The sequence below is a fragment of the Notothenia rossii genome, assembly GCF_949606895.1.
Source record: "Notothenia rossii genome assembly, chromosome: 10".
NCBI lineage: Eukaryota > Metazoa > Chordata > Actinopteri > Perciformes > Nototheniidae > Notothenia > Notothenia rossii.
Genome location: NC_136908.1, coordinates 28,621,409 through 28,647,276, shown reverse-complemented (window position 1 = coordinate 28,647,276; position 25,868 = coordinate 28,621,409). Strand labels below are relative to the sequence as shown.

General features: G+C 39.1%; 1 protein-coding gene across 2 annotated transcripts in view; it reads right to left on the bottom strand.

Moving 5' to 3' along the window:
- Positions 1–24,523, bottom strand: part of col14a1b (collagen, type XIV, alpha 1b) — a 219,327-nt gene extending 194,804 nt beyond the window's left edge. For both annotated transcript variants that reach the window (XM_079654484.1, XM_079654485.1), the window contains exons 1-5: positions 24,411–24,523; positions 22,979–23,093; positions 16,092–16,208; positions 3,745–3,888; positions 175–258 (exon numbers count right to left, since the gene is read on the bottom strand). In XM_079654484.1, the coding sequence (XP_079510610.1) occupies positions 175–258; positions 3,745–3,888; positions 16,092–16,208; positions 22,979–23,060 (427 nt within the window). In that variant the 5' untranslated portion in view covers positions 23,061–23,093; positions 24,411–24,523. The remainder of the gene's footprint in view (positions 1–174; positions 259–3,744; positions 3,889–16,091; positions 16,209–22,978; positions 23,094–24,410) is intronic.
- Between the last annotated feature and the right edge of the window lie 1,345 nt (positions 24,524–25,868).

Sequence of the window (25,868 nt, the reverse complement as noted above, 5' to 3'; positions counted from 1 at the left end):
TACGTTCCATTGTGCAGTGGATCTTGCAGAATGACAGTTGTCTACCTGACATGGCATTTACAAGAGTCTTCTTTTAGAAAAATCTTCTTGTGCTCTTCTTACACCGAGGAGGACGACCACGGACTCACAAAAGACTGATGCGCCAGTCTTTTCTGTTTTCCTTGAGGAACTTACCTTCTGAGATCTCGTTGTTTTCTTCTCTGGTACCGCTGTCTTGTCTTTTCTGAGATTGAACCATCGCAACGCCTGATTGCTGAGCTGGAGAAATAAGACACAACGCAAACATCTGTATTAATTATTGTCGGAAGAGAGAAGAAATACAAAGATAAAAAGATTTCAATCAATGAATCAACCAATGAAACACAATTCACAAAAAGAATAGAACAAACTAAATGAATGCATTTTAATATAAGTGTTTAAGATAAGGAAAGAAAAACGAAATACTTTTAAAATCCCAAGAATAGAACGGGCCAGATTAAACACCATGACAAATCAGAAAATATGTATTTAGGCTTCTATGTTAGATCTCAGCCAAGTGGCAGGGACTTAAAAAGCAACATCAAAACCTCACTTACTTTGATCAATTGGGCACAGTGTGATTACAGTGAAGGTAATGATGAGCCTGAGGATTTATTTATTTCTTAATTGAATGAGAGGATACACCCCTTGAAATTCTCCATCTCGTTTTCAAGTGTCTTAAGGCACAAACATAAAAGTTCAGAAACACTTTATCATGTACGTAACAAAAATGATAATAAATTCATCAACACAACAAAAACATACCAAAACATTAACAACAGAATACACATTAGGGCTCTCTCTATAATAATACAATGAAATACAAATACTTATACTATAAAAATTGAAAAAAGAAATTCCCCAGATGTTGGAAATTGTGAAGATCGTGGTGTTATTTTGTGCACAATATTTTGGTCATATTTGTTATCCTGCCTGTTTTTACTGAATTTGCTCCTGATTTCCTCACCCTTGTGATATAAATATGCATGCTAAGGTAAATTATGTATTGCACCTTTACAAATGAGTGTGTTAATTAGCAGATATTAAATAACAGAACTAGTGTATTGTCATAAGCAACATTAAGATATCTTCTTGAATAAGTCAATTACTGTTCTCTTGAGCTCATGAACTTCATCTTCACCTTTCACAATGTTGTCAAATGTTTCCCCTGCTCTCATGTGCATCTCGACAGAGATGAGAATGGAGCTAACTTCTTAGCTATGTATTTGATCACCCCCTAAATGCATGTAATTCTTCTTTACAACTTGCCCATCAGCTAGTGAGATCCTAGATGTACATTTAACTTGCCTTACAAAATGGTTCCATCTTTATCAGATTCATAATACACAGGCTAAGAAGTTGTCATGTCCTTGAGAAAAGTAATTTATCTGTGTGAAATTATTTTAGGATCTCAGTGATTCAAAACTGAAGAAGTTGGCATCTCATTATCTTTTTTGGCCAAACTTGAATATGTATTTGAAAAAATCAGTCAATCACAGTTCAATCCAACCTCTTTGATCAGCCATTCAGTTAGCTTGACTGACAAAAAGTTGTTCCAATCCAATAATGCCACAAAAGAAAAACAGCAGCAATGATTTTTACTTGTTTGAATGTCAAACATCATCACTCACATTAAGAATGACATTTCCTTAGCACTGCTACAGGGTGTTTTTATTAAGTGGTGCAACAACAACAAAACCTGCCGGCACAAGAGATCATACAAGTGATATTGTGCTTTTCCACCCCGATGCGGTACATTTGTGAAGGAAACACTCCTGGGGTTTACTGTATTACAAATCTTTCTTAAAAGAATTAGGTGTAGTACCGGTATTTATTTTTTTCCTGAAGCACAGCATGACAAGTTAATATCAGCCGGATGCTGAATTGCAGTGCGAGAATCAAAGTAAATAAATCACTGGGCATGTTATTGCAGTGACAACCACAACAGTGATGTGAGGCGTGCTGTTTGTGTTGCTGTTTGAATTCTTTACTGCTTTGCTAATCTTGTCTTTTCCATTCCATTCTCCACCAAACACAATTCAAACAGCACTAGCTAAATAAACAGCAGGGTCACCAGGAAACAATGGTGGTGAGCATTGGTGCTAAATAATAGGGTTTAGGTCGAATTGTCAAGGTTTCTAACTGAAGGAAAGGACCCAGAAGTAGCACATTGACAGACATGATAAGAGCTGTCTGAATTCTCTAGAAGGTAGGAGAGGAGCTTCAGCTTTGCTTTATTATACCCTTTAGCTTAAAATACATTGCAACATCCTTTACGAAAGGAAAGGAGATAATGATGTCCCACAATTCCATGAGACCGTAACACTTGAAATGAAACGTTTACAGAACAACTGATTGTGACTAACGAATGCAGATCATGTATGTAACATGTATGTTCAGCATTTTACAAATGTGATGTGCTGTTTATGCATTGACATGTCCAAAGTTGTGCCTATTACTATAAAAACAACTTGTTCTTAACATGTTTGAATGTTGAGGTGCACCGTGATAGATGTGTAGACCACACATTATAGATACTGTATATCTCACGCTTTACTATTGAAAGATATTTTCATATAGTCATACTTATATGGATTAATGTGGATTAATACGAGGGGAGAGGAGGGGGAGGGGGAGGGGGAGGGGGGGTCATATCTCAATGCTGTTCATATTTATAAAGCCCGCAAAAAACAATGCTATAAGAACTTAAGGGGCAGATATCTAAATAATTGTAGTCCATCTGCGGGTAATTGTAGTCCCCCAACAGCAGACACACATCAATAAAATCTGCTGGCTCATCATTGATACTTCCCCAAGTGTCAGTGCAGTCTCTTTTCCTAAGTCCTGATGAATTCTCCTATCGTCTTTCCATAGCCACTTGGAATTTGTCACTGAGGTTGAGCAATAGTGTCTAGGAAAATACAATAGGACCTGATTTTTTTGATAATTCAACCGCAACCTCTATCCCATGGTACCTTTTGTTTGTCTCTCTTGGTCACATATCAATCAGTGATGTCACAGCAGGTATTCTGCCAATCAGAGCTGATGGAAAACACCTGCTGTGACATCATTGATTGGACATGCAGCTATATCTATATATATATATCACATAGATCCAATCACAATCCATCCACTTCCCTTTCAAACTCTGCGACATAATAAACTCTGTATGTAGTCTCACTCTCAGCTGAATGAGGCTCCTTCATTAAAGCGTCCATATTACGCTCATTTTCAGGTTCATATCAGTATGTAGTGTCTCCACTGGGACACGTCTCCATGCTTTAATGTTCAAAAAGCTCTTTCTTTGTCTCATACTGTCTGTGCTGCAGCACCTCTTTTCACCCTCTGTCTGAAACCAGAGCCCAGTCTGCACTGATTGGTTAGCTGGCCGGCTCTGTTGTGATTGATCAACCGCTTAGAGATGTCCGGCTGCCCCTTAGCCTATCATGTACAATGTGGTGCAGCGATAGCCAATAGAAGATCAAGTGTTACATAGTGATGTCAGTACTTTATGGAAGTAAGCAAAGGAATCCATTGGAGGTGTTTCAGGCAGGGGATTTTACCCTTTGCAGACCATTTACACAAACCTATATAACACACTACAGGAAAGGGAAAGCCCCCAAAGCATTATAGGGCACTCTTTAAACAAATGATAATGATATGATGCTACTTATGTGAGCCTCTAGTCTGAAAGCAAACTGATGTGATTCAGAAAAAGGCTCTTACCTTCATGTTTGGCCTGAAGAGGTTTACTCTGCTGTCCTCCACTCACAGCAATTATCTTAAAGTTGTATTCTTTGGAGGGGTCATAGTCCTCAATGGCCAGCTTTGCTTCCTGCTTCAATACCTCAATGTCCTTCTGCTCTCCACCTATTAAAGGAAAGAGAGCAAACACACTCAGCAGTTGAAGTCTGATGATTAGAGGGAAGAAACATTTCCTGTTTGAACTCTGATCACGAAAAGGCATCATTTTTAAGATACTAAGGCCTTTCCATAAGTCCTTGTGAAAAGGCAGTAGTATCTTGTGGCTGTTTGTTTGTGTTGCATTTTGGCCAATGAGTTCCACATATTTTGCTCCGACAGGAGAAATGAGTCAGAATACTGAATTATCTCTGAGAGCAGGAGGTAAAGACAAGACATTAACCTTAGGATTAACACTACAAATAATTGTGTAAATAGGTCAATGGTTTTCAGCCAAATGTAGCTTTGAATCAGCATTTGTTGTTTCTTATCGTTAACTATGCAGAACTCAGGAAGTCATTTTCTTGGTTATCCAGCACATTCATACATAACTTTATTCTCTCAAGATGATGAGCGTCGCCTAAATCTGCTTGTGCCAAATCAACTGTATCTGCATAGAGAAACATGAGACCCCAGAGTTATGCATTTCTTGAAGCACATGACAGTTTGACTTCTGACTCATGCTGATGGCAGACATACATCTTCAGGTGCATGAATGACCATCTGCTGTACATACTTCAACTGTAACGAACAACCAAAAGGCTCTTGCCAATTGCTTTGATAACTCTGGTCTGTGAAATGTTATTTAGAACGTAATGATTTTTTTTACACAGCGGGTCAGTGGCTTAAAATGGTCATATCAGGTAGCACGAGCAGCCCGCCTCTTATTCAACCGTTCACATGTAATGGGTTGTGGATCAAGACGCCAAGCCTGCTCATTACTTACTACAACAACACAAAAGACAACCGTGTACTACACTACAAAGCATATTTTGAGGTAAGTGACTTTAAAGGGATCGTTTTTATCTTTTTAAGTGGGGGTTTATGAGGCACTTATCCATAGCAGGTAATTGAACTTGCTTAGATGACAGTCTGCACGCTCCCAGTTTTGAGAATCAAACAAAAGCACATGGACAGAAGCAAAGAAATGTACTGTTAAGGACAGGGCAGCAGCAACATTTAATACATTTCAAGTTTAAGTGTAAGCTACATCTTAAGCACTTTTAATTGCCATCAGAAAGCCCTACGCGACAGGGACAAAAACTGTAATTTTCAACACACACTTGCAAATGTTTTTCTAATTGAAACTTCATCATATACACATTATTAAGACAGTCCCCACATTTTGGGAACCGTACAGCTCAGTCTGTGGCTGTTGCATTTTGAGAGGTTGTTCTACCTGCTCTGTGTCACTGATTACTGTTGAACTCTTTGTGCTGATTGTATGTTGAAGTTCATTTTACAAGGGAGTTGTTGAACTAGCACTGCCTCTATCGGTTATTATAGTTTATGTTATTGTGACACTTTGGTTAGATCCAAGCTTCAATTAATTTGGCTTTTGTCCATCCATCCATCCATCCAGGATCCAGCAGTTCCAGGAGAGGGCCCCAATCTTCCCTTGTCCCTGGGCACATCGACCAGCTCTGCCTGGGGGATTCTGAAGTGCTCCCTGGCCAGCGTGAAGATATCATTCCTCCACCTGGCCCTTGGTGCCCCTCTTACTCTCCTCCCAGCTTAACATGCATGGAAAAACTCCCTTAAGTGCCGGCCACGTTGGCATCCTTACTAGGTGGCCTAATCACATCAACTGGCTCCTTTCTACGAAAAAAGAAATGGCTGCCCCCATCCACAGTACGACTTTGCTTTGCTCCTCTCAGTCTTTTCTAAACTGCATTCTACTGTAGTTAAAACACTGACTATGGATGAGTACATTATTTTGTATATAACCCTTAAAGACAGGTAGATTAAACCTTGTTTAGATGGGTATCATTCCTATAGAGACCTCGTCGACGGGCCGTTGGTCCTTGGGCAAGACACTTCCCCCTAAATTGCTCCTTTGGGTGTTGTCAACATTATTAAATGTATGTCTAATATATGTAATATGAAACGTAAAGCGCTTAAATAAATACCATGAATTATTATTATTAAAGTAACAGACAGAACTAAATTCAAAACATTTGAATTATCCCTTTAAATAATGGATAATACTTGATATTTAGGTTATTTAAAACATGTGAGCAAGTTGGGACTCAATGTATTGTGCAACCCTTCAGCAAAGACGATTACTGCTGTTAATAACCTTTAGTTATTGAACTGTCTCTCAAACCTCCATACCAAACTATCATTTTACACTTGAACTAAACATATATCTACTGTACACCTCTCTGAGTTCTCAAATAACTTCAAACTATTTACAAAATATGTGAAAATGTCCTCAGTTATATTTGAAAGTAACACAAACAAAAGAAACATTTGGAAGCCCTCTGGCATCACAAACTGAGGAGAGGAAAGAATGACTTTATTAACACCTGAGGTTAAAGGTCATTACTGCAGCAGAAAACAGAGGGAAAATATAAAAACAAATCAAAAACTAAGACTAAGAATAAACCGCAATAAGTTTAAATAAAAAAATCACATACATCAATCAAATTAAGTATATGGTTTTCTAATCCTGCCAAATTTGCTTTGCTGTAATAGCAGCAGAAGGTTTGGCAGAAGTCAGCAGTTTACAGATTGACTCAGAAGCGTAGGTTTCCATTTCATGGCATTTCAGAGAAATATCGTGTCTACAGATATTGAATTAGAATTCCAAGATCATCAGAGAAAAACACTCAGATTAGTTTAAGAGTGTGTGATGAAAGAAAAGTGCTTATTTCGTCTTGGGGATTTTTGTATGTGATGAAATTGAATTGGTCATTTTGCCTCCTGCTCAGTTATTTGACTTCTGCTGCTGCTGCAGAACACATGTCTCGGTTTGGATCAATACATCTTACAGAGATTGAAGCCAATTTCTTTATTTAAAAAAATCAAAGATCTATTTACTACTATCTGCTCCTACAAAATACTTTTCAGCAAAGAAACACCCTATTTTTATCCAAACAGATAAATCCCTATCTGTCCGTACCACATTTGGTTCCTTAAACTCTTGAATGGTAAAAAAAAAAAGGTTTTATAATTAAATAGTTTTGTTCACTTCACAATCAGGCACTTACATTTGTTTTTGTCTTTCAGAATTTGCTTAAGCTATGACAGAGTATGAGCCAGGTCTTCTCCTTAACCTGGAAAAGACAAGCTCGATGAAACTAAAAAACACTGAAAAAACTGAACCGTTGACTTTTATTAAATGAACAGTTGAAGCAGGTTGAACCTAATATTTTTTATTTAAACCTAATATTATTTCTGACAACTAACCTAATGTGAAAGTTATTTGAAATCTGTTGACATAACACATTTAATTAAAGTCAACATTTCAGTTTTTTGCAGTGCAGCAGAGTTAGACAAAAACTCCTCGCAATTTAAGAAAACTAACTACCGCTCCTTCACTGCTTTTCCACATTCATTACACTCATGCTGATACCCGAAGCCTACAGGCTGAAGATGATGGACCCCGTCGTTCAGCTCGCTCACTCGGCCCAGAAGGCACAGAGCCATCCCCGCATTTCCAGTTATTCCTTCACATTTTCTCGATTCTTCAAAACTAAGCAGTACCCAAAGGCAACATGTTGCAACGCGAGCTGCGTGGGCATGTCTCAGAAAAGAGGCCATCATGCTTTGGTGAAAATGTCAGGCCAATTTGGATATGGAAGAATATGAAAAAGGCAGTAAAGCTTTCTAGTAGATGTGAGACTTCAGTGCTCGTTACTGTAAACGGAAAAGCATTGACATCATGTGACAATGGAGAAAGGCTCCCCGATGGTTGAAGGGAACACCCTAGGTTTATATGATACAAAATGTATGCATCAAAAGCAACAAACCTTTAACTCAGGGGCCATTAAAGATGATTTTGCTCTTCAATAAAAGCTGAAGATGACCAGGTTTTGTCTGTCTCCCCATGCTTCACCTTTCATTATCTATACTCAACATCCGTCTTTTCATTACCTCTCCTCCATGTGTTTCCAGCTTCATCCTTTATCCAACCCTCTAGTATCCCCCTCTTTTTATATTCCTGTGTCATTCCCTCCATACATTCCACTCTCCCTGCAGTGTCAGGGGACGGCTGCCTGTGCTCACTGCATCTTATCTGACATTTTCTCCATTACTGTGATCAAACAGACGGCCAAGGCATAACGCCAGCTACAGGTTTACCTGGCCGTTGGCTGAAAGCAGCACTGTGGCAGAGGTTGACTTCACTTTCAAACTTCAGGCCACAATAGATAGGTGTATCAAACAGTTTAGTTGTTTTAATAATAAAAGCCTGTATCTCTCAGGATAATAAAAAAAGGTGGTACTGGTTCTTTTACAAAGATGCACAATAACATTGTATTTAAATATATCTACACTGAACAAAAATATAAACGCAACACTTTTGTTTTTGCTCCCATTTTTCATGAGATGAACTCAAAGATCTAAAACATTTTCTATATACACAAAATAACCATTTCTCTCAAATATTGTTCACAAATCTGAAAAAGTCTGTGATAGTGAGCACTTCTCCTTTGCCGAGATAATCCATCCCACCTCACAGGTGTGGCATATCAAGATGCTGATTAGACAGCATGATTATTGCACAGGTAATAATAATAATAATAATAATAATAATAATTATTATTATTATTATTATTATTGCACAGGTGTGCCTTAGGCTGGCCACAATAAAAGGCCACTCTGAAACTTGCATTTTTGCTTTATTGGGGGGGTCTGGGGGGGTCCGAAAACCAGTCAGGTTTAACCCTAACCCTAACCCTAACATGTCACCCATTGAGCATGTTTGGGATGCTCTGGATCGGCGTATACGACAGTGTGTTCCAGTTCCTGCCAATATCCAGCAACTTCGCACAGCCATTGAAGAGGAGTGGACCAACATTCCACAGGCCACAATCAACAACCTGATCAACTCTATGTGAAGGAGATGGGTGACATGTTAGGGTTAGGGTTTAACCCTAGGGTTTTCGGACCCCCCCAGACCCCCCCAATAAAGAAAAACTGCACGTTTCAGAGTGGCCTTTTATTGTGGCCAGCCTAAGGCACACCTGTGCAATAATCATGCTGTCTAATCAGCATCTTGATATGCCACACCTGTGAGGTGGGATGGATTATCTCGGCAAAGGAGAAGTGCTCACTATCACAGACTTTTTCAGATTTGTGAACAATATTTGAGAGAAATTGTTATTTTGTGTATATAGAAAATGTTTTAGATCTTTGAGTTCATCTCAGGAAAAATGGGAGCAAAAACAAAAGTGTTGCGTTTATATTTTTGTTCAGTGTAATATTTCTTCATCGGGAAATACTAAACATAGACAACCCCATGATTAAACTAGATGGGAATAAGGGAATATAGACTGCATTTATATACCACTTGTCCACTCTTTTACCCTTCAGAGGGCTTTGACATATACAATAAAGACATTCGGACACATCACCATTATGAATGCAAAGGCTGGAGATTAAACTACCAACTCTCCAGTTTGGAACCACCATGTACATTATGAACCACAGCCGCCCCTGGTCTAGCCCAATTGTCTTTGTAGGATGTAGCCTACTATATGAATTAAATGTATTAGCTACTTCACTATAATCAGATGATCTTTCTTTCAGGTGGTTTAGTATTGAAATGCACTACATTGAGTGATTTGAAAGAAACATCAGGAGCATACATCCGCCCCTGACCCAGAAAGCGACGCAGACTCTTGTCATCTCACGCCTAGACTACTGCAACTCCCTCCTGGCTGGTCTACCTGCATGTGCCATCCGACCTCTGCAGCTCATCCAGAATGCAGCGGCTCGTCTGGTCTTCAAACTTCCTAAATTCTCCCACACCACGCCGCTCCCTTCACTGGCTTCCAGTAACTGCTAGAATCCACTTCAAGACACTGGTACTTGCGTACCATGCTGCGAATGGATCTGGCCCTTCCTACATCCAGGACATGGTTAAACTGTACACCCCAGCGCGTGCACTCCGCTCTGCATCAGCCAAACAGCTCGCTGCACCCGCACTGCGAGGGGGGCCCAAGTTCCCATCAGCAAAAACACGTGGGTTTGCTTTCCTGGCTCCAAAATGGTGGAATGTGCTCCCCATTGAAATCAGGACAGCAGAAAGCCTACACATGTTCCGGCGCAGACTGAAAACTCATCTCTTTCGACTCCACTTCGAGCGATATTATTACTAACAGAGCACTTATATACTAATAAAGGACTGGCTTATCTAAAGCCAGTTGAGTAGCACTTGAAATGTTTTGGCTCTATGAAACCTGGGGCCGTATTCACAAAGGATCTTAGGGCTAAAAGTAGCTCCTAACTTGCGAATTTAGGAGAAACTCCTAAACATAATGGGCGTGTCAGTCTTAAATTTAGGACTCCTAATTTTATTCACTAAGAGCAATTCACAAAGTATTTTAGGCCTAAAAGTAGCACCTAAGTCTGGGAGAGCTTAAAAGTCCTCGAGAGGACTCCTAACTCAGTAAGACCTATTCACAAAGAATCTGAAAATGGCTGCGAGACGAAATGTTTTGGAGACAATGGAAGACTGTGAATTGATCAAGAGATATAGGCTAAATCGTGAGGGTATCAAACTTGTTGTGGAATTAGTGCGGGATGCAATAACATCCCCGACTAACAGGAATAACCCGATTAGTCCGGAAATAAAATGTTTGGCAACACTACGATATTTAGCAACAGGGAAAATGCAACTTTGCAATGCCGACGATTTAGGAATATCGGAACCATCAGTCAGCCGTGCCATAAACCAAACCATCAACGCGCTCTCTAGACCACATATCATCCAACAGTTTATCCGGTTTCCTTTGGACAATCAACAACTATACAGGATCAAAGCCAACTTCATGGCAATTGCAGGTATGCCCGGTGTGGTCGGTGCTATTGATGGGACGCACATAAAAATAATTGCACCATCAAAAGATGAGGACGTGTTCGTCAATAGAAAGAAAGTACATTCCATCAACACGCAGATTGTTTTCATTCATCATGATAGGGGGGCTTGAACGGCGGTATGGGCTGTTATTGAAAGTGTTTAAGTGCTGGAAATATGCTCATTGGATAATAGTTTGCAGGGTGCTTTTAATTGCCTCCTTGATTTAATGCAATTTACGTATTGTTATTGTTTGCTCTCTCTCTTTAACGTGCATATACAACGTCATTATCGTGGTCTGCACAAACTTGTCATCATGCGTGTATTCTGCTAACTGCACCGTCCATAACTATTTGATAGGAATACATTTCTAGCCTAGGCTATTTCCTTGTTTTTCGGTGTTTTAGTGGGCTCGTTTGTGGGATGTTGCGGATGAGTTTCACCGAGACCGCCTGCTCTGAACAACCAATCACCGTACTGACCGCTTCTAAACTCATGCACGAGAATCGACGTAATCCATAGCAACGGCGCGTCACTCTTAGTTCACTCTTAGTGATTTATCCTTAGTATGAGTAGGTCTCAGCGGCTTTGTGAATAACTTTTAAGAAAAAACTCCTACGTAAAATGTTTTAGCGCGAGTTAGGAGCACTCCTAGCGGTAAGATAAAATGCTTTGTGAATACGGCCCCTGATGTCATAAAACAGGCAGACAGGTGTTAGAAAATAAAATATTCCTTTCTTTCTTTCGTTTGTTGTGTAAGTTAGACATTTCTGAATAAGTACATTTGATATTATACTCTATGTTAAGCCATTCAAACATCTTTACTCTACTTATTATACAGTATAATCATCCTTTATTGTATTGAGTATCTGGTTTCTAGTGATTAAGATAAAGTGAAAATAAACTGTGCCTCCACAAACCCATAGACGGCCCCTCCTGGGCCTCACACCTTACTTTGGGAAGTCCTAAACAAAATGAATGCTTAAAGCTTTCAGTCATTTCAGTTACAAGACGAGAGGACATGTTTTGCAGCAGTTCATGCAGCTGCACTATTCCCAAAATGGTCTTTGCAGGAAAGAAAGGAAAGTAATAAAGGTAGGAAAACATCATGATTAAAAAAAGAAACTTGTGATGGTATGGACTGTACACTAGGGCGATTACTCGATTACTCGATTTTAAATCGAAATCGCGATTTTAAATGATGCGATTATCATTCTTCTTCTTGTGTGTCAGTCATCCACACCAATCAGAAGTGCTGTGCTCCACATGTACCAGCCATTGTTAACCAATCAGGAATGGACCATGATAGAAGGTGATAGACAGATTGATCCAATCACCTGCCAAGTATTTTTGAAAGTGCCTGCCCTTTCCAAATGGCTTCCAATGGAGGTTTCCTGATGGTTTGGTGAAACAAAGCATCTGAGTCAGGTTAGTAATGCTCCATCACATGTTTTACATCAATTACAGGGTGAATATTAAACTGAAGCTTGACTTTAAAGCAACCCAACGGAAGTTTCATGTAAGTTTAGTTCTTTCTCTGCGGGGGTGCTAGAGACGGGAGCACGTTGATACGACCTTCCTAGCCGGGGATATGGCCGCATTTTACAATAAACTTCCGTTGGGTCGCTTAAAAACAAATATCGCAAATCGAATTGCAATATCTGTCAGAAGAATCGCAATTAGATTATTTCCCCAAATCGTGCAGCCCTACTGTACACCCATTCAGATCTATACATATCGAGCTGATTGCATACTTTATTATAGTAAAGAATACTGACAATTCCATTTTCTACAGCATTTCATATACAGTATGTGCATCTCTGTTGACTGAAATAAAAACATTGGCAAACTATACCTATAACAACAGCAAACCCTTTCTCTAAATTGAGCTTGCACAAACACACACTGTCTGTATAATTTGTGTTTTATCTCCTTGGTAACTTCTTTCTGCATCCATTTTTAACTTCTGTATGCAAATGAGCAATAACTCAAATGAACCTGGATCATGATGAAGTGTTGCTGTACCATGTTCTTGTCAGTGTTGTGAAGTGAAACTGATTGGAGTTCTAAATTAGATTGTACAAGCTTTGAAATCAAGTGATTTACAAATACAAATAAAACAATAGGTACATGAATCAGTGTCTGTCACGGCCAACTGAAAATGTTCATGTTTAACAGCTGTTTGAAGAACAAACTGTACCAACACTAAACATATACATGTATACAGTACCAACAGCATCCTTCTGTTGGGGCTTCATTTTTTTTTTTTTTGAGTATATAACAATTCAGTCATATAAAGTAACATGTATACCTGGTTGCTTAGTGACCAAGACATCATGTTTGAGGACTAAGACTGTGAAGGTTCACCTCTCTTTCTATAAATTATAAAAACCTATTTGCTGGAGGTTAAATATTACATTATAAAGTAACAGGAGTGACAAAGTCATTAATTTTTACTTCCAATACAGGATCCAGTAACAGCTCCCCTGATGTGCTTAACCAATCACACTATAATTAGAATACAATACAAATTGCAGGCTTATGGCTTTACATCATATCCATAAACCGTAAAAACATCTGCACTGCATCTGTTTTTCACTTGCTGTCATTCAATTAGAGTAATACCCCGTGTGATTATCACTTTATAACTATGATTACAGTCAATCTCTATCGCACAGATTATATCTGTTACAGCAATAAAATGAACATAATGTCCATGTTGTGAAGAGTACAGACAGAGACAACAGTCTCATTGTGCCTCAGTGAGGTGATGTACTGTTAACGAGAATGACAGTGATGGTGCAAGCCTACAAGGAATTGTAGTTTAAGTTCACACTCAGTTACCAGTATATTATGTACAGTATACCTGGCTAAAACAGATGCAGGCCACCCCTTTAAAGAATACTACTTTCATGAAGGTTATACTGTCTTATATTTATTTAAACTTTATGGTCATTTCAGAAGGATTTGGCTTGGGAACGAAGATGTTGCAGGTTCTATTCTCGCATTTGACCAAATTTCACTGGTACTTTGAGATGTGCCTGCTCATCTCCTGAGGCCCCTGAACCCCACACTGTTCCCCTGCACTGTGTATAAAATAGCTTCTCACTGCTCCTTATACTAGGAAGGGTTCAACGCAGGGATCAAATCTCACTGTGTGTGCGGTACATGGATTGGATTTGAATAAAATCTTTTGAAATGTAGTTGCTTGAACTAAAGATGATTCTTACAGGGTTTCCACTACCATTACAAACGGGACCCCCTTTTGACATAAGATACTGAATATTTTATCTATTATTTATGTCTGCTTGTTTTCGTTAACCGTGAGAGTTTTTACTTAGTGCTGCTGTCAATTACTATCGCTGTGAGTAAGGCTAGCTATCCTCTAGGCTGCATCATGCAGAGTAAAATGCCATAGGCTGAAGGTCTGATAAGTGACTAGCGCTAAGTACCCTTGCTAGGAACTTTTTGTATTTAGAGAGACTGGTTTAGTATGATATCCCTCCTAAAGAAGCTAGCCAAGGGGAAACAGTCATATTTAACCGCAACCCAATAAACGTCGATTTGAGTGTGTTAAAATCCAATGTCAGAAGGGTATACTTTGAGAATACTTGAAGAAAAGTATTATTCTACTCATCCACTTGTAACCCCACTCTAAATGACACTTTAAATGAATCCAATCACTTACAAAATAACTTATATTCCCATCAACACTACACTGAAGTATTTTCTCAAACTTGTTGAATCAATAAATCCCAAGGTGTGTGCTGCAGGTTTCTACAGGGAGCTCCTGAACAGCTCGGCATCAGTTCCATCCAATCCTATGTAGTTACGTGTCTCTTTCTGAATTATGAAGCAGCATGCAGGTGAAAGACACGTAAAAAAGGTCGATTTCTTCTCCCTTGGGGCGAGAGGTTTAACAACTGTGCTCCTTTGTGCATAACTAGAATTTTTGTCCCATAAGACAAAGATAAACGCCGCCACATGGTCAATATGGTTTGTGAATGGAAAGAAATTTGATTTACCTTAATTCTGTTTGTCATTTTACAAATAAACCCGAGTAGTGTCATCTGGCTGCAAGTTATAACTCCAAATAGTGACGGAGCATCTTCTTAAGGAAGCATTATCCTGTGGCAATCACTACTGAGAAGCCCTTGAGCGAGGCACTATAAAACCAATCCATCACAGAGTTTGCGCTGCTCAGCTTCCAGGTGTGAGTGTGGGGAACTGTGTGAACACCAGGCACGACTGGACAGAACTCCTCGTCAGGTTTCCATGACCAAATTAAGTTTAAACGAGACGCTTTCTGCAGAAAGATAAGGCTGGAAAGGAGTACTTTGGCCATTTTGGTTAAATATTCTGGTGTTCTGAGCTTTGCAGCTTGTTCATTGCGATGTAATCATTGATGAAGACTAAGGGTTTGCATTGGCAGGGTTTGATGTCAACTGTCACTAAACACATTGGCCAAATTGGAAAAGGCTATTGAAGAAAGTCACTTTTGAAATTTGAGGAAATCTAATGAAATACATGTTGTTTTTGGGAGCACCCCAAATACTTGATAGAAAGTATAACCCAACACCTACTAATAAAGAACCAGACATGCCACATCTGAATCCCTGTTATAAATCTCAACAAATCCTCACGCTGAGGTGGATCTGAGTCCAAAATTACAACAAAACATTTTCCTTTTTTAGAGAACTTTCACAACAACACAGTTTTAAGTGAAAACAAAACTCCCACTGTTTTGAGGAGATTCATGCTAGAATTCCAGTGGCGCAAACTTTCTGAGATTCTGTGTCTCAATTTGGTTATTTCCTTTAGTACAATGCGTTGGGTGCAATGTGAACACAACACATGGCGTTTATTTTGCCTGGGTAGCTTTGTCTCAAAGCGTACACCGACAATCTCTGTGAGATATCTAGCTAGCAACAATCTTTTTGGTACCAAATCAATAAAGACTGCTCAATTAACCCTATAATATCACTGGTTGCTCCTTTTTGACCCCCATAAGTTACCAGTATAGTATTTTGTATAGTTCTGTGTTTGCCAAAAATAACTGCAATCATGGCCGGTGAAGTAGCCAAGATGGCGGTCAATTGAGTGCAAGAAGTGTCCAGCATTCAACAGAAAACTTCTTAACCTTTATGAGTGCACCATCTGCGTACTTATAGTGCACTACATGTTGTCAAACTTTGCATTGGGACACACTCAAAATAGCCCATTTAAGTACAGAAGTATGCAGTTTGATACACATGAACAGACCCCATCTTTTTGTAAGACTACTCTCCAGGTCAATGGTGGATCTTACCTGGCTCTGTGGTGTAAAGGACCTTGTAGCTGTCAAACTGTCCTTTAGGCTCTTTCCACGACACATGCAGCTTGGTGGGACTCTGGATTTTGGCACGAAATCTCCGTGGCGATGAAACTGTACAGAGAAAAAAACTCAACATAAACAACTTTACACTTTAAGTGTCATTACAAATACTGAAAATATTTGAATGATGTATGAATCAATTAAAGATCCATGTCATGCACAGTCCATACCACAAATACTTTTCTCTCATTATTAGAAAAACTACTGTTATCAGAGCGTATTAGTGGATTACATCCATAACAATGGATGGAGTTCAATTTTGTCAGTCAAGGGTTGATAGTAGAAAGATCATTTTAAAAGATACAACTCTGATGTTCTGCTCCTCTGAACAGATGTTGTGTTTAAAAGTAAATGTCCATTCATGCTTTAGAGCATCACTGCTCATGAGGTTTTACAGATCTGCAGGTTTCACAGAATCTGCACTCCTTCTGTTTTACCTCACGCGCTCTCTCACCCGTTAAGCAAAAAACACAACTGTGACTGAGTTAAGTTAGATTGAACTCCCTCCAGAGTTATGGCAGCATAGAGGCAAGCGCTCCATCTGGATTTTTAAACTGTTAGAAAAAGAAAAAGGAAAAAAAATAAGGATGAACTGTATCTCATCCAAGCGGGAGGATACACATCAGAGAGATTAGCTTGCACAGATGTCATATTAAAAAGCACAGTCCCATCCTCCTCCTCATCTTCCTCATCTATTGACGAGCCCTTACTGCGCTCGTCTCTGTGGGGATACGACAGGTCTTCTTCTGTGTTCCACTTACCGCCTGCATCAAAGCGACGCCCCTGCCTCTCCTCCTGATTAGTTGTTGGCCTTGCCAGCCGCCTAGAGGCCTACCCCCCACCTTTCTCTCTGTATCCTTTCCTTATTTTCATCTTCGCTCTTCATCTCCGTCTCCTCGTCCGTCTTTCCCTCTATCTGATCCCTCCCTGTCCTGATCTCATTTTCTTCCCTTTCTTTTTTTTCTGCATTTCTGTGCTTTGAAATTGTCATCAGGGGTAAGATGAGGATGAGAAAAAGGAGTGAATGTGACTTCCTTTTAACTGCAAGGAGGAAAAGAACAAAGAGCACCAAAGGGAAAGGCACTGGAATAGCATCTGTTTACTATTCCTCTCCTGTCCTCAGCAGGAGTGTTTAGATGTACAACACACAGTGACTGGATCCACTGAGCTGCACACTATCCAAATACACTTTACAATGGCCTCAACCTGTGTATAAACCCTCAGAAAAGGCAACAGCACTAGAGGAACTTTAGTCATTGTGCTCGGGAGTGGGATCACATTTCACTAAGCTCCTAAGCAGTATTGTTGCGTTTTCACATTAAAACACACTGGGAAAGAGCCATTGTAAAGCACTGCAATGCCAAAACACATTTCCATGGTTGACAACCGCAAAACCCCATCTCACACCGGCAGAGCCAAATCCCAGATCATAATAATGTACCTAGAAGCCACACACTCCCCAATCTAATTTGGTAACTATATAAAAAAAAGCCCAGGGATGTAAAGTAAAATATGAAACCCATAAACTAGTTCCTTTGTTTGTGTCCTCATTTTGAGGTGAGCAATCTGCTGCCGCTGACTTCTTTAAATACCTACAGCTCTGATGCTGTCATGCACAAAAAATAAGAGAAGGATGGTTCACCCAAAACGAAAAAGAAAAAAACATATTGACTAAAACTGACTTTTTTGGAAGGAACTTGTATGGAGTGGTGCAGTAAGCACATTTTTTGCTAATCTCATTCCTTTAAAAAATGGGTCCCTCCACGTGAGATTTTCCTTGTTTTCGAAATATTTACACAAATGTACATGATAACAAAAATGATAATTACATGTTTTGTTTAGAAAGATAATCTCCACAGATTAACAACATTTATATGTATTGATATGTATATATTTGCTGTTATGTGTATTTTGTTCATTTCCAAGTTTTAGCACTCATTCCTGCACTACTCTACTGCTGTTTGTGACTAAATGAAGCATATACTGTAAGATGTCTCTCAACATGACACATGGTAACATAGTGTGTGGATGTTTGAACAGATTAGTTATCTGTAATGTTCCTCCCAATGTATAAATACAGCTTTGTTGCAAACGACACGAAACTGAAGATAAAGGGGCCGTTTCCTGTAGCTTGTTCCGAACTGATTTATCCACCTCCCTTCAGCTTTCTCCACAATAGAGGATTTAGACAAGCCGATAAGACCTATCATCAAACACCTCTGCAGCGTTTTGGGTGAACCGCCCTTTTTTTTGGGCATTATCTGCAGAATTCTACTCATGTAGGTATGCAAAGAAACTTGAGTTCATAATAATCCTGATTTCAATGGAGAGAACGTGAAGCCGGCGCATTCCACAGCAGGCAATATTTGTATATACAAACACATGTAAGGAATACTGTACCGATGGTCGCACCAACCTGGGAATGAGAATGCGGGCTGCATGGGATTTCGGCTCAGGCTTTAGCTCTCTGTCTCGGAAACAAAGGACATTCTCTCTTCTGGAGAGAGCTGCTCAAATCCCAAATGATTTGAGAAGCAGATTTTGCACCTCTCTTTGTAGTCTAGTTGAAATGTGTTGATTGTGTGTTGTCTGTACTATGAATTATGTATGTCAGACCGCAACGGGAGGAAACTATCTCCTGGTCCGTGCACATGAACATCCATCGATGTGGTTGTACACACACACACACACACACACACACACACACACACACACACACACACACACACACACACACACACACACACACACACACACACACACACACACACACACACACACACACACACACACACACACACACACACACACACACACACACACACACACACACACACACACACACACACACACACACACACACACACACACACACACACACACACACACACACACACACACACACACACACACACACACACACACACACACACACACACACACACACACACACTCACTCACTCACTCACTCACGGAGATTGTATTCTCACACAGAGACAAGTATTAGATTCTGAGCAAACAGCCGGGAGAAGACAAAAGGCCCAGGCTGTAGAGATGAGAACTTAAATCTCACCTATTTTTTATGGAGAATTGTGTGCAAACAGCAGAGCCGACTCCTGCAGAGAGTTGGAGAGGTGTCCGTAACACCCAGCAGGATTTGTGCGGAAAGTCAGACGCACAGATTTTGGGTTTTCAATTATTTATGAGAACAGGAGAATCCAGGGAACATTATGGGTAGATAGGACGCAACAGAGTGAAGGATATCAAATGGTCGAACTTGTGTTTGCAAGTAGGAGGCTTTGAAGTGTAATGTCTTTACTGAAATACTTTTTAATGTAATTACATGTTGTCATTGCCAAGTAAAGATGCTACACAGAGCATTACAACATTTAATTCCACAGAACAGTATATCTTTTGTAGTCATTCTAGCCACAAAATGTATATATTTCTATGTCATTTGTTGTCGATTTTGCTAAAGTGGCCGAAAAATCGGATTATCTTCAATGGAATGTTTTTTCTGAATGAAACATACTGTAAAAGTAAAACCTACAGTGACATTTACCCACATTCTTCTTGCCCGTTTCCCTAGAGGCTACAGAAACCTGTCGATACTTTTTTATTATTTCTGCAGGCAAGGAGAACATGAGAAGCCTCGACGAAGCCTGAGCCACCAAATTCATTCTTTGACCTTGAACCTTTTATAGTAAATCAGGATTTCTTGACAGGTGTTGGGTAAGAGGGTAATCTAGGACATTAAGTCATTATTTAATGATAGCCTTAAGAATCTTTCTATGTAGCACATGGAAACTTGGTTAAACGCCAAAATAAAGTAGAACGTTTATCTCTTTCACATCTCTGAGCTCATGGTAATAGACCAGCAGGAAGTACATTTATCTGCCTGCTTTTCAAGTTCCATTTTATTTGCTGAAATAATTTTCACCTGATCTAACTCGCAGAAAGTCACAGAGCGAAGGAGTTTCTCAGTGGAAGCTGAAGCTGAGCGTAACTCCTCAGCTCTTCCTGGGTCACTGGTGTAGCCGAGGCTCGCACACTATGGCCTCTCCACTGAGGAATGCTGTGCTGGCTTTCAGTTCAAACTCTGGACAACATCTAGCAAGTGTCCTTTTTGTTATCGAGCCTAAAATGCCAGGCTGTGCTTTTACTGGGCCAATTATTGCAGACTAACTGGTAAACATCTCTTTGAGGATATCACTTTGAACTGAAATGATTGCTCAATTATTTAATAGTCGCTCTACCTAAAAAAACAAAAATATTTTACAGTCGCTAAGGTCATTTTTTTCAGCGGTGTCTCAATTGGGGGTATTTAATGCTTATATTGGTCTTAGGTGATACAAAAATAATCTTTACGTTTTAGAGTGTTGGTTTGACGAAAACAAAAATAAATGTCACCTGGGGCTACATGAAATTATAAATCTTTTTCAGAGAGCAAGGGGTGCCGACCACAAAAATCACACTGAGCAAAAAAAGGCCTTGCTTTCATAGTATCCAAGAACCCTAATGTTGCACTGTAACACAACTGTCAATCTAATATTGACAGTCGAAACTATTGTTTAGTTTAGTTTATTTGTTTATAGTGTCGTGGACAGTCCCCATTGATCAACTGTCACAAAAAACAGTAAATGGGGCAGCTTTAGCCAGCATGGCTAATTTCCAGCTATTGTCCCCGGCCAGATGATAATAGACACCTTTTTAAAATCACAATATATCAACAGCATTCGTTATGAAAAAAGGATGATGATAATATTTGAATTATGCCAAGTATTCCAAGACAGAAAAACTTAAAAACGATAAAACATACATATTACAGTGGTGCAGTGATGACATATTTTGTAGGCCGACCAAGAAGTTTGCAACGCAAGGGCACCGTCGACAAAAAGCAATGGGATTTTTCCATTTGATTTCAGATAATTGCAAAAATTGCACAATAACACGATTGTTATCTCTTTTTAAGTTTCAATACAATTGCCAGACTTAAAATGCTTAAATTAGGCTACGTCATAGTCTCATCGCTGTGCATGCACCGCTAAGTTAAAGACTGAAGTTGGCGTGATGACCTTTAGGAATCTCATTTAGCCACTTGTTAGCAACCGCAGTTTTTAAAAATCAAGCTTAAGACATTCACCAGTAGGATATATACTGAAGTTGTTTACGTTGTAGAACAAAACAATGTCACCGTGCATCAGACACATGGTAAAACCCTCACTGTCTGAAAGCTTGCATGCTGACTTTTGAAAGCCCAAATCTGGTATTATGGTATGGCCCAGTGTCAGCCTATCCACAGACGTTATGGTTATGGCACTGTGTCAGCAGGCTGTGGCTCTCACTGCAGTATAGAGCAGATTTAGCCTTGTTTTAACTTCATCACTGCCAACAACCTTTGAAAAGTTGGCAGATGCTAAATGTGTTTGGGTGTAACATAAGTGTTTAATTGTTCTTGAAGCAAAACATAAATCTTTTAATCTGTTCTATTTTCTTACACATTATCTTACACAACCATTAAGATTGAAACAGATACAATACCTCTCAATTCCACAATCAGGTCTTGTAAAGAGAAGGGAAAATATCACATAGCACAGTTAGGGACAAGAATATCAATCATAAGCGGTCCTAGAGAAAAAGTCTTAAGAAAAAGGATCATATGAAATGAGACCTGTATCTCTGAGATAATGAGGGAGGTTACGTGTTAATTGCTGAATAAGTTAACTGAGTTAAGAGGGTGAGAGAATGTCAGCACATGGATTGCCAACAGAAGAAAAAGGAGAAACCCATAAATAGAGGAAGAACGTGTTGTCTTCATCCTCATGTTATAGATAATGAAGTAGATATATATATATATAAAACACAAATGCTGTGAATTTGAAAAAAACTGCTTCAAATTAAATTAAACAATAGTTTTTTTTGTCAAATCTGTAACCTGAGTACCAAAGACATCACCCATTAGAATGCCCTTTCAACACTTCCCAAGACAATTAGAATACACATGTGCAGATTAATTACAGATATGAAAGACTGTGCACAGAAAAGCAGCTTGTCTAACCATCATTATGATTTTGGCTTGAGGCTTTTCCCTTTGAGACAGACACATGAGGGCAAATGCACATTGAAAGGTTAATTAAAATAAAAAATAATAATTTAAAATGATGTCTTTGGAGCAAAGTTGCACATCATTATCGCCACAGAGTGTAGTTAAGAATGTTTCCTGCTGAATGAAACAGTGAGTGCAAAGGGTGAGACCTGCATTTACACCACAGGGCCAAACTGAGGTTTATCACGTGAGCAATTAGATCAATCTTTATTGTCAAGCTAAAAATGTATACATTGTTGTCCCTGACAGCAAAAAGGTGAAACCCTAAGAAACCATAATGGGAAACCATAGGAAGTCCTGTTAACCTCGATGGTAGAAAGCTTTGCTTTGCCTCAAAGTTAAAGCCCTTGGTTGTTGCTGTTGTTGAATAAAACTGTTTATGATAAAGACATCATTGAGACAACCGCTAAAACATCTTAATGAGAAAAACCATTTCTGTTATTCCCATATGGCACTTGCAACAAATGTATAAAGCCTTGCATAGCCCTTTAATGAAAAACTCCAGTTATCCTCATTTAAGGTAGCTTATGTGTCAGCTAGCCCAGTTTCTAGCTATTGATGGTGCCACTGTCCTGTGGGAAACCATTACGAAACCCCAGGGTTAGCCCTGTTTAGCAAATGTGTGGTCCTGATTAGCTGTGTGCTAAACCCCCCTGTTAGCCTTGTTGACCCTGTTGGCCTCTAGAGTGGAAAGCAGGCTAGTGGATGTACTTACCTTGACCCCGCGCTGGCTGAGGAAACAGAGAGACAAGAGCGAAGCCTAGCAGGCAGAGACTTAGTCCGACTGAGAAATGCATCCTGGAAGCAGCAGACAGGAGGGCACGACACACCTGGAGAAGTAAAAACAAGTATGAGAAAGACAGATGAGTGAGGAGAAAGCAGGGCAAAGGACAGGAGGATGAGACACAGGTAAAATAATTTGAAGGAAACAGTTAGTCAAATAAGGAAGTACAAGGATTTGAGGAGTAGAAATTGAAGAAAAAGAGAAAGTGTGAGGGGTATTGTGGGAGAAGGGGGTGTGAGAGAGGAGCACAGAGAAAGCTAAAGGGATTTAAACACCGTGAGAAAGGATTCAAATCTCTGTCGCACAAAAATAGCATGTGGTTTTAGCAGGTATGGATTTGTAAAATTAGAGAAAGAAAATATGAATAGACATCCATAGGTTAAGCCATCCTTTGATGATATACAGACAAGTTCACTTACATCATATGACCCTGTCCCTCCCATCAAATCTCTTGCAAATTTTCCAATTTTCTACAGTTTTTGTAACTGCAAAAATCTCTGGTTTTCCAAATAACATCTGTTTGGCTACTTCTGTAAGTGTTCCCTTTTAGATGCACAAGTCAAGATCTATTATGAAAAACAATTATTTGCCATTTTTGGACGTTAACAAACGACTTGCTCAACAAGATAAGGCACATAAAGTAGTGAATTTAACACATTAGTATACGAAGTGCATAAAAAGATCTCACTCTCAGTGTTTCCATGGATGCATCACACATAAAGCACAAAAATCCCTGCAGAAGATTGAAGGTGCAACAAGCAACAAAACTGTGACCATATAAGCGATCTAACACCTGGATCTGATCAATGCCAGTAAAAACACAATACATGTCGACGGATTTACCAATATACCCCTGGTTCGAACAAGTTCTGCATTCACATTCTGCATTTTCAGCATGCCAGTGTTAAGACAGGTTCTGGTTGTTGTAATACAACTGAGTTAGGGTTATAAGGTGTGTTGAGAGTGAGACTAGCCCTACCTCAGTGTACCTGAAGAAAAATATCTACAATATGCATTAAATATTCCCTTAGGCACCTACAATTCACAAGTTTTTACACTGTGGCATGCCTCAAAATTAGCCTTTTGACAATACTAATGATTACTACTAAGTAGTTGCATAGGTTCTTTCAGGCTCAAACAACGCACCCATCCGATGTTGAGAAAAATCATAGAAGACAACATATCAATACCAAACCCACTTTATGTTTTGTGGATAAAAGTGGAAGATTGGTTAATTGAAATGAGCACAGGTGAGCTATGCACGTTGCGCGGTCAGGAGAACGGAGCAGCATTACCTGGAGAGAAAAGGTCTAAAAGCTACTTTTGCAGATGTGAACATAGGGTGAATAAATAGTAGTTATACCTTCTCAGATCATATGTTCCCTGGCTCCACAGCTCTCCTCCGGACAGCTGAATGAAAAGCTCACTAGTCCCCAATGCGACTCTGATCCACACTGTTCACCAACTCAGCTCACTGTCGACCACGAGTCAAGTTAGACACAATGAGACATAATTTACCGGTCCGAAGTTTCAAAATAAAGTCCCTGCTGAATACCAAATTTAAGTAAAATGAAGGTTATATTCAATCTTTTAATTATTGTTGATTAGGATAATAATACAATCAAACATGTAAGTCCCTGTCGAGGGGATACTTCTGTTCCGTCTTAGTTTAATTGATTGGTTATTGAATGCAGCTGCTAATGCCACATGTTCAGTGCTGTAGGCTTTGTACTGTATTTATATGTACTTCTAACATTCCTTACTTAACAAAGGTGACACTTAATAATACTTTTTTTGTTGTTGTAACGTACATGTACTTCAAAACGTTTTTCTTGCTTGAGAGAAAACAAAACGTGACAGCTTTGGAAATGTATTGTAAGTCAAGCTATTTTCTGCAACCAGCTTGAAACAGCAACCACTCAAATTAGCTAGCTGGCTTCTAGGTTGCATGCCTTATGACTAACTCACGTGGTGAAAAGCCTTCTCATCAAGTTGTAATCTTCAAAATGCATGACTGTCTTCAAGTTGAATGGGGAAAAAAAGTTGCATGCTGTCCTTACTTTGAACAAATTTCACATTTTCCGAAGTCCAACCTTGTCCAGCATCGAACAATCAGAATCGAACCCAATCAATCAATCAATCAATCAATCAATCAGTCAATCAATCAATCAATCGATTATTGGTTACACCTGAGCATCCAATGTTATTAGATTTATACTTAAATATAAATCATTAAAGCTTGTACCGAATACTAAAGAAAAATAAATTAATAAATTGTCTTCAGAGGTAAATATCAGTTTTGAATAAAAAGAAAAATCCTGTACACTCTAAAAACAAATGCCTTGGCTCAACAAAGAAAATCAACGCAACAGTTTGCATCGATATTTATTGAGTTAAGACAACTTCGAATGAAATTGTCTTAAAGCAACAAAGTTATTTGAGTTAGGGGAGAAGGCTTTTCCTCTACAATCAGAGGTGTTTTTAATTACCACTTACTTAATAATTGGTAGCATAAACACAAGTTTTGAAGTTGATTACTCAAAAGATTAAGTTGTTCCGACTAGTTTTACCACATGATTTAAAAGGAATTTTAAGTTGTATGTACTTAATTACCCTCATTCGGGATACAAGTTTTTAAGTTGATTACTCCAAAAATGAAGTTGTTCCAACTTGTTTTACCGTATGATTTAAAAGGAATTTTAAGTTGTATGTACTTAATTACCATCATTGTGAACACACGTTTTTAAGTTGACAACCATTTATAAATTAAGTTGCTCCAAATATATTGTATTCAATAGTTTTTTTTCTTAGCTTTTTCATG